Below are 10,354 nucleotides of genomic sequence, written 5' to 3' on the forward strand. Positions count from 1 at the left end.
GTGCCCCAATCCACGCCCTTTACAATAAACCGGCTGTGTCCCGAGACCTGCCTATAGAGATCTCTCGTCTCCATCCGTTACCGTCTACGTCCGGCCGTCCCGACAGGACCCCAGAACCCCCGAAACCTACATCTGGGAAATTTTTTTGTTTTAATTTCGAAGTGCAGTGAGAGGAAAAGAATGAGGTATGAAATAAGACTGCCTTACTCAAGAAGTAAAATTAAGCTCATACAAGGCACCTGATGGGAGCAACTGTTACTTTACAGACTTTTATTATTATTATTCTCCTTAAAAAAAATAATGAATGCTGCTTTCCAATCTGGTGCATTAGGACAGTTCTCTCACTGCAGTACCTCATATATACAATGTATCAGTCAGCCCCATAAGGCAGGAGACAATTTTGTTGGAGAACTGCCCGAGTATTAGCTGAGACTCTGAACAGCCACCGATAATAGATCAAGCTTCCTCCCTTCCTGCGCACAAACTTGTATTCCATAAACATCTTAAATACCTGCAAGGCAAAGAACTAGCTGAGGAATTGAGGGCCTTGGGGTATACTTAAATTCTGAATTTAGATGCTAAAAAGGGCTGCTTGGTGAACAAAGCTATGTGCATTTTCCCCGAAGTGCATGTACCTTCTCCAGCTTATTTTTAGCAATTTCCATTGATGTCTGCTGTACTGTTTTGTGCAGTGGAAATACAAGATATCTGCATTGTACAGGTTTTGTTTTCTTTGCCATTCAACTTGGATAATGTGCTTCACTCGACGGCGTTCAGCTACCAGCCTGGTCACACGAGACAGGGGGCTTTGGACTGTGCTTCTGCTGCTGGCAGAACTCACCTCATGTCTCACATGCAGTATGATTGTAAAAAAACCCTACATAACAATATTCCTTTTAACCAATGGGCTTTTGGGAGGTCTTTCATTCAAAGATTCAGTTTTTTAACTGAGCAGCTGAAGACATCAGTATCTTAGTAGGCACAGAGCTGCTTGATACGCTGAAAAACATTCAAGTGTCTTGAACGTCTTATTTTTGTTAGGGACATTCTTGGTTCCTATTTTAAAGTTTTCAGCTTAAGAATCCCATTCCTAACTTTTAAGAAGAATATTTCTTAATGCATGGTGTGTTTTTATTTTTGGGGTAGAAAAATAGGGTTTAGCTAACTGAGTAACTATTTTATTGACAGTGAAATAAAAAAGGCTTTCTGAAAATATTTATTTTAAAAGAGCAACAAAATGCTTAATAAGGTTCTTTAGGGAATTCTTCCTACAGTGTGCATGATTTGGTAACTGCTCCGATCACCATGGCAACATTTTCATTTGTCCTTCCACATGTATGGTTTTAACTGGAACAGCATGGGAGGAGAATATAGGGCATACAGCCTTATTCTCTAAGGCTTTGCAATAACTTGCATTTGCAGCTCATCATTAACATTCCCATCTAAAATAACAAAATTGCCATAGCTTATTACAGTATTGCAAACAGCTTGCTTTCTGTTTCCAATTAGGGTTAGTGTCTGACATACTGAGATTGAAACATTTCACAGTGCTTTTGAACATCTCTGGTTACAAGAGCTGCATTTACAAAAATCCAGAATTATTTTTCACAAGAGGAGAATGTCATTCTTTTGATCTTCAGGTTTTTCTCCAAAATTTTTCTTCAAGGAGTCATGAGTGTGTTGGAGTTATGTTTTAAATAGCTGGTTCCCATGTTTGTGGTTTCTTTCATCAATTCACAACTTTCATTAGGTTAAAAAAAAAGAAAATGTATCTATTAAGATGATTTCATGCTTCTAATTTAAAAAAAAAATACATGGAATAACATAAAGTGCATATTTATGTTAGCAGATGTCTATAATGTGTTTGAAGAGGTTAAACTCTAGAAGCATAATTCTTTACTGGAAAACAGAACAGCTTTCTCTAATATCCTTGGGCCTTATTTACCAGTTCGTTGAATGAAGATATACTGTTGGCAAATTACTAATTTGAAGGGGAAGACGTTGAGTTGCACTAGGAAGATCAGCACTTCAAATAAAATTGTAACAGCTTTGAATTGCATTCAAATATATTACTTAAGAACACCATCAAAAAACTGACTCTCTGAAAGAGAATGGCATCATCTGGTTTGCTTTTTTTTAATGCCAACTTGATCCACAAATCAACATTTAAAAGAATATCTTTTCCTCCAATCCCCACAAACCATAAAATGTCTTTGTCATTATTATATTCTGTGCTGCTTTGACCTTTGAGGCGGTTTGGATAATCTGCTATTGATACTTGAGTTTCATGCTTAAGCACCTTGCCTCAGCTCTACACAAAAGTATCTGAATGATCTTGTACATTTTTCTAAATAATGAATACATATGATATCATGAAGTATACAATGATATAAAAAAAATAAAAAGGTCTCCAACATGTGGATTTATCTAACAGAAAGGTTTCCTGCAGGCTGAAGCAATGAGTTTATATTTTCATCAAACGGTCTGATTTGATTCCTGCTAACTTCAATAAAAATAAGACCAGGCCTGCTGCCATCCTAACATTATACTCCTCTCTTTCTCTCTGTGTTTCATTTCATATGCCATTAAGCTCATTTATTTGTAGTTCAGGCCCAGAAAGTAATGGGTGCTCTCTCTTAACTGTGTGAGTTGGGGCTGCCATCTCACAGAGTGAGAACTTCAGAACAGAACTGGATTCCAGGAGTTTTTGCCATGTTATGAGTAAGCCTTTCTTCATATCCCAACTCTTGCTGCTCTGATGAAATGAGAGTTCCCAGTGGTGGATTGGTGGTAAATTGTAACATCTCAGCACATGTGGGGCTGCTGTTTCACCTCCTTGAGATTAATCACCTTGGTTTACTTTGAATTTAAGATGCTACCATTTCAATACTAAAAACTACTTTCCTCCTCTCTATTATATACTAAATTCCCCTTCTTTGCTTCCTATACCATGTATTAAATTAGTAGCAGGGTGCTTGGCTGGTGCTGACAGGTAAATTTTTTAAGCTAGCCTCTATGAAATTATGGTCAAAGGAGAAAAAAAATATGGAGAGAAGTTTAAGCTATTCTACGTCACACCATAGCTTAAAATAAATACAGGCTTTGCTGTCAGTGACACTAAGGTAAACACCGACTCGTAAGGACATTGTAACCAGGCATTTTTGCAGTGACTTACAACAGGATCAGCTCTAGCAGAAGGAAAGACCACATTGGGAACAGTCTGTAAAGGTACATATTAAAGCCTAAACTTCAACAAGGCGGTCATTTACCCAGTTGGATTTCTGATATCAAAGGAGTAACAAATTACGTACTTTGGGAGGACCTGATTATGTAGTTTTTCCTATATCTTCATTATATAGGGATAAAAATCTCTATACATAGTTTTCCTAGAAAATGCCATAATTATGGCTGTCTGTTGGGTCTGCATCAGAATATGGATTTGTTTCTTCAAGGAGACTAAAGAAGACTTGGGGGAGGAGTGGTTCCTAGGAAATACAGGCTTCTTTTACTGAAAACTAATACTTAAAGTCGTTAAACTGACTTAAATAGTAAAGTGTGAAAAATAGCGTGCAAATTTATCAGAATAGGTGTTACATAAAATTTTACCGGCACCTGCATATTGAATTTCTAGGTAAATATTGTCCATTTGCATCTAATTGAATTCAGTTTCACAGCACTATTAAATTAAGTACGGCCACAAATACCAGAACTGGTATGGGAACAACTTTTCTGTCTGTTAGAGGAAGATGTATGTCTGAGTTTGTCAAGTACGTTTACACCACTCACGCTTGTGAACAAACAAAATGAGCAGCTTTACCCTAAAATTGGGTCTTTTCTTTACCAAATTCCTATTACAAGTAGAAACTGCACAGGCTCGTCTATTACTGCCACCTATTGATAAAGTGATAAACAGGCGACTGAGACGAGAAAGTACCAACACCAACTAAGTAATGACCGAAAGAGGGATCCTAAATTAATACACAAACTGTCCAAAACAGAGAGCCAGCACTCCTGTTTTTGTGAGCTGCATTGTGTAAGGTTTCACCTGGCACTGTGGCACTGCTGCACTGCTGGGGTGCAGTTAAACTCCATGCTTCAGTTCCAGACTGCTCAAATTAAGAAGACACAAAAGACAAATACATCACTTGGTTAAATAGGTAAGTTGTCTAGCTAAAAACATCTTCAAAAGTTGTGGAAATCGTTGAGTGTATCAGTTGGAGCTCATTTTCCAGTTTAACTCAGATATCTGTTCCTCAGTGCTGCTGAGACTCCCCTTGTGCCCTTTGCTCCCTGGAGCAGGTGAGGTGGCTGCTAACAGCAGTAAGGCTCAGCTCTAGGCCAGAGTGAGCCCCCAGCCCAGAGAGCATCCAACAGCTCTCACTGACTGCTGCTCTGTTCCTTCACACTCAAACTTCACTCCTGCCTACTGGGTTTTTTATTTCGGGGGTGGGGGGTGTTCTCCAATTACTGGAGTCTGGGCCAAATACTTCCTCATATGCCACAGCATAGTAATACAGTCAGACAGAGCTTAGGCCACTGCTCATGCTTACAATGGCATTTTATGGGAAATACACTAGACATGCCATAAGGATGTGTTTCAAAAGACCACCCATTCCACAAAATGTATTTGTTGTGTAGCTTCTCACTGCACCTCTTGTGTCTTTGAGCTTTAAGTGACACCCTTGAGCCCTTCATTCTCTCTATGGCACACTCTAAAGACATGCACAAATTTTAAGCAAAAAGAAGGAGTAAGCCATACTTTATAGGAAAGAATCATTGTGACTTTTAAAAAAACCTTTCAAGTAGTGACTTTATTTACAGTATAACAACGTATCTCTGGCAAGTGTGGCTCACATGACTTTTTATCCTTTACTTTCTTGTTGCAAAAACTGTTCACTAGCATGAATTCTTGTCTGAGAGGCTTCCCCCTGGAAAGAACACCAGCTTTTATCCTACTCATCGGAATACAATACACATAAATAGATTTCCAATATATATATCTGCAGTGCTGATATGAACATGTCAGTCATATCCTTTAAAGATCAAGTGACAAAACTTCAGGTGCTAAGATTCTCAAGAAAAAATTCCTCTACAGAAACTTTGAGGGAAAAAAAAATGTTACAGATAGCAGCCTCTCTGGTGTCTTCTTTCTCAGACTTCACATGCTCTCTTTGTTCTGAGAGTTTGTTTCACACTTGGGAAAATTACTACAGAAAGCAACTATGAAACAGAAATTAGAAGGCCATAAAAGTGATTACATTTCTTTACAGTTCTGTCCATACCAGCTAAACAAATACTTGCAATGGGGGTGTGAATACATTTGAGGATACTTAAATAGAATCTGAATAAATGAAAAAAAATACATTAAAAGATCATCAAAGAGGTTAAGTTAAGCACTTGTTTAAGGAATGTCAGAGGTAAGTTTGTTTATGCATATTCCATTTGCTTCTCTCATTTGTATGTACTACTATCCCAGATGACCAATGCAGGAATTCCCACTAGGCACAGCATAGGCAGTGCTCAGTTAATGAGCAGTTAGTACTATTTTGGTGTTGTTATTCACTGTCTAGCCCCAGGCCTGATTTACTCACAAATTCTGCTTTCCATGTAGAACTGTTCCCTGATGAGCTTCTCTGTGGTGCTCATCACGGATTGCTTCACAAATCATCTCCACAGTATCCTGGAGGAATATGAGGGTGGAACTATTTGCATCTTACAGTGGGAAGCTGAGGCAGAGCCTGGACAGATTCTGAGTACCTGCTGCTCCAGAGTTAGCTCTTTCAACATCTCACACAATGTTCCCATTTGCTCAGCCTTCAGCTCTGAGTCCTCAGCTCTACAAACTGAAATGCCTTTTGCAAGTCAAACACACAGAAACTAAGGGAACAAAAGCAACGTGAAAGATTTAGCTTTGTGATTTTCCTGGTCTTGTCAGTTCTCCCAAGCAGCAAAGACCCTTAGCCTTGTAACCCCTATTTTGTGGTCTCACCTCATTGATCTTGCATCTGCAACAAATGAAGCAGCCACCTGGTGCTTCCTCCAGCAGAGCACATCCATCCTAGGGCAAGGTAAACAACATGTGGGGAAAATAGCACCAGGTCATGTAAATTATTTTAAATGAAATATAGCCTGAATATTATCTATCCAGTGATAGATAACAATGAAATGATAAAAAATACGAGGCCTATTTGCTTTGCAATTCCCCAACATCTTACCTCTTTACCAGGCATGTGATTAAAAAGCGTATTTGCTGTTGTAGGTCTCAGCAGAACTTTTACAAACCTTATTCTCTTCTGTACATGCATCTTGAAGTCTTTGTGCCACTTGTTAAAAATAACAGTATTCTAGCTGCACATGAAATAGCTAACCCCACCAGCTGGCTGCTGCCTGATTATTGGATATTTGATGTTCCACATCTCTGCAAGACATTCCCGTTTGCTCTCTGAGATGTGCTTGTCAAGATTTAGCTGCTTGCCATACGGGCAGTTCTGAGTCCATTTCTATTTTTGATTGTCATGAAGATGTCAAGAACTCAACTAAGACTGTAAAATTTATTATTGCTATATTGGTAAGTTTGGACAACTGTGACCTAATTCAGCAAAACTTAAAGCTACTCCTCCAAACAGACAAGAAGATGCAAAAACTTAATTTAAAAAATGAAAGAGTCAGCAAAATAACAGACAACTTTAAACAAAGCTTCCTTAACTGGAAGTTAATTTGGAAAATGTTAAGTGGAAATATTAAGAAGATTATACTGTGTCCTACTGAAAGGCATTTAAAGAATAATGCAGTCATCAGACACAGTCAATATGGGTTCTCAAAAGGAAAGTTCTGTTTAACTAATTTGATATCCTTCTATGGTAGGGTCACTGCCTAGTGGATAAAGGGAAGAAAGCGGATACAGTTCTTCTGGATTTTAGCGAGGCTTTTGATACTGTCCCTCACAGCACCTTTGTGGACAAGTTGTCCAACCATGGGATGAGCAGGTTCATGATGCATTGGCTGAAGAACTGGCTGAAGGGCAGGCAGAGCTCAAAGGGCTGTAGTGAGAGGGGCCACATCTGGCTAGTGACCAGGGAAGCTTGTCAGGGCTCAGGTCTAGAGCCAGTTCTGTTCAGTAGATTTATCAACAATCTGGATGCAGAAGCTGAGCACACCATTAACAGATCTGCTGGGAGGTGCTATTGACTCTGTAGGGGGCTTTACAGAGGGATCTAGATAGATTGGAACACTAGGTAGTGATTAAAGGGACAAAATTTAACAAGTGAAATGTCAGATCCTGCACTTAGGATGGGGTAACACTAGATACTCCAAAAGGAGTCTGGGAACTCCTCTGCATCTGCACTTCATTGGATCAGAAAGCCAAAAGAGGAAGCAGTAAGACATTTCTTCTGTTTGGGAAGATAAGCAAAATCTATTTATTGTAAAACCCTAAGAAAGGTAAGGAAAGGATTGATAAATTCTCAATAGGACAGTGAATTTGTTTAGATGGAAATGGAAATGGAAAGTAATGGAACACTGGAAAAAGAATAAAACCACATCATTGGGATGCAAATTTACAACCCTTTAAACTAATAAAGCCCTTCATACCCTGATCTGTAATCTCTTTAAATATTTTTTCTTTAAAAAACTAAGGCACAAAGGTTTTGTGAAATGTTATATATCAGTGTTACTGCTATGTGAGGAGAAAGTTAAGCCCCAAACCCCTAAAATGGAGTCTCTCCAGACCTTCCTCTGCTTTCACATGGAGCACGCAGAGATCAATAAAACACAACTCCCTGGGGATGAACTCCACCAAAATATACACAGCTCCACACTGATTCTTGCTCTTCTCATCTGCTGCTGCTGTCCTAAAAATATCCTGCTGCTCACTCGGGGCAATAATTAAGGCAAACAAACATTAAAAAACCTGAATACTATGGACCAGCTAGCTTTGGTAGATAACTACAGCTCTGGTATCCATCATGTCTTCTCTCTGTCAGACAGGAGATGCTTATCCAGGGGGACTATGCAAATTTAACAGAAACATCTTAAGTTTGCAAGCAGCCTGGGGAATAAAATTTCTGTCTCTTCTGTCTCCAGCTCTTGTGGCCAACATGTTGTACCTGGACTATAATTTGTGTGCCAGAGGTACCCTCTAAGTCTGTACTGTCAGAAGAGTAAATCTGCTCAGAAAGAGCATAATGAAAATGGTGTATTTTTTATAGAATTGTTCTAACCCGAATCAAAACATAACCTAACTAAAAATCTTTTGTTTTTCAGAAAAGTAATTTAACATTATCTAGAAGCTATATTCCAGATCCATTTTTCTTTTCATAGTATATATATTCATGATTCTTAAATCTTGGAAAAGATCTAATTTTTATATGGGCACTTTTTAAAAAGCATACTTAAAACTAGGTACCTTGAAACCATGTTTAGACACTCCAATATCAGCTTGCTTCCCCAAAATACCAGATCTCATAAAAGCCCTCAAGAACTGAAACTTCTTTACTTACGGGAACTTCTGGAAATTGGGTTAATGGTTGGGTCTGATCACCTTATGATTTACATAAAGGTACACACTGTCAGTATCATACAGATGGCGATGAAGTTGGGAGGCTTCGGTAAAATCTTCGGCTTTAAAAATCTCATAGGGCAACAGAAAAATGGGTTAGGAAAGGCCAATCCTCTACAACTACACTGTGTTTGCAATCATTTCCTACATGACTGACTAAAACGCATACGTATCATCCTTTTGACCTGGATGTCCTGTTTGTATAATGTGGAGAAACAGATTTCTCCTGGTTTGTAGGCAATACAGTTATTTATCCTTGAAAATGGTAGGTAATTCCATAGGAAAAATGAGATATGAAAGGATTGGGCGCTCTGTTTTGCCTGCAAAGAAATAATCACTCCCAGGTATTGTTTATAAGATCAATCCCCATTGGATCACCTGGCATGGGGGGAGAACCTAACATATTGGGTACAAGGAATGTAGGCAAATATAGATAAATATTAGTATTTGGACCAGTTTTTATTTCTGCAGCTGAACTTGCTGAAAAGCAAGGCAAATGTAAATAGTGATTAATAATAGCATTTTTTGTGTAAAAGCTCTCCCAAGTACTACTATTTGCTGACATATTTAATATGCAATTCATACTGCATATTAAATATGTTTTAAGTATGCAGCAAACTAAAACTGATGTATTTCCAACACATTTTCCTTCTGCTTTTAAACCTAGTATATAAAGGTTAAAATCACTGGTTTGCCTTCTAGTATCTCACTCCACTTGATGAAAAATTAATCTTAACTAAGCAGTTTGAAAGGACTGCAGGCATTTTCCAAACACTTTTCATGACTTGAGTATTTAAAAAAACCTAAATTTAGTCTTCTTTTTGTAAAAAATAATTTCTTTCAATTCTACTTCATACAGGTCAGGTTCTGTTAGTAATTTAATGTGTTTCTAATAGACTAGCACCAGCAGTCATTCATTTAGGCCTTATGGCTATTACACATAATCTTATTGTTAACGAGAGGCAAAAGGCAGAAACTGATGTACAAAAAGTTCCACCTGAACTTGAGGAAGAAATTATTTACTGTGCAAGCACACTGGAACAGCTTTTCTGGAGAGGTTGTGGAGTCTCCCTCACTGAAGATGTTCAAGCACCATCTGGCCTCAGTCCTGTGCCATGCAGTCTAGGATGACCCTGCTTGAGCAGCGAGCTTGGACCAGATGACCCCTGTGATCCCTTCCAACCTGACCCATTCTGTGAATCTCTGGTTCTCAGAAGCCTTTGCTTATTTAGCAACACCACTTTTTCAGGTAGATTTATCCTGGGGCAGAGGAAACAAATTTCTCCTTGTTACCTGTGTGCAGGAGACTAGAGACAAGTAAATTCTCAAGGTGCTGATAATATTATGCTCTCCTTCATCTGATGGTATTTAAACCCGTCTAGCCAGGACAGAGCTCTGCAGACGGCGGGTCAGTCCGTAGCTACCCAGCTTCTCGCAGTGGTGGCTGAAGGTGAAGCAGGGCTCGGATTAGTGACATTTCATAACGAATTTAAAGATTCTTGGCCGTGATCCAGCCGCAGTTAAGGACAATTTGATTGCCTAGCACCCCCCGGAATTTCAGGCAAAGAACATGTTATTTGCTGGAATAAAATACTCCACAAACAGTTTGCGAGCGCCGTAGCAGGTCTTTGCCAAGGCGAAGCGCTCTCTCCTCTTTACTGGACTAGCAAAGGATTGTTCTGGAAAGCTATTTTGTTCCTAACGCAACGACTTTCGAGAGGGGCATTCAGCGGATTATCGAATAACGATTACCCAGGGAAGGTTTCCCCGCAGCCGGGGGCAGCCGAGCGCTCTCGG

At 39.1% G+C, this 10,354-nt stretch overlaps 1 protein-coding gene across 1 annotated transcript in view; it reads left to right on the plus strand.

Annotated features, from left to right (window-relative positions):
* B3GALNT2 (beta-1,3-N-acetylgalactosaminyltransferase 2) overlaps window positions 1–10,354 on the plus strand; it is a 43,403-nt gene that overhangs the window by 3,821 nt on the left and 29,228 nt on the right. The window contains exon 2 of the mRNA XM_017745213.1: window positions 6,024–6,030. Coding sequence (XP_017600702.1) covers window positions 6,024–6,030 — 7 coding nt within the window. The remainder of the gene's footprint in view (window positions 1–6,023; window positions 6,031–10,354) is intronic.

Source organism: Corvus brachyrhynchos, unplaced genomic scaffold (genome assembly GCF_000691975.1).
Source record: "Corvus brachyrhynchos isolate BGI_N302 unplaced genomic scaffold, ASM69197v1 scaffold70, whole genome shotgun sequence".
In the NCBI taxonomy this organism is placed as follows: Eukaryota; Metazoa; Chordata; class Aves; order Passeriformes; family Corvidae; genus Corvus; species Corvus brachyrhynchos.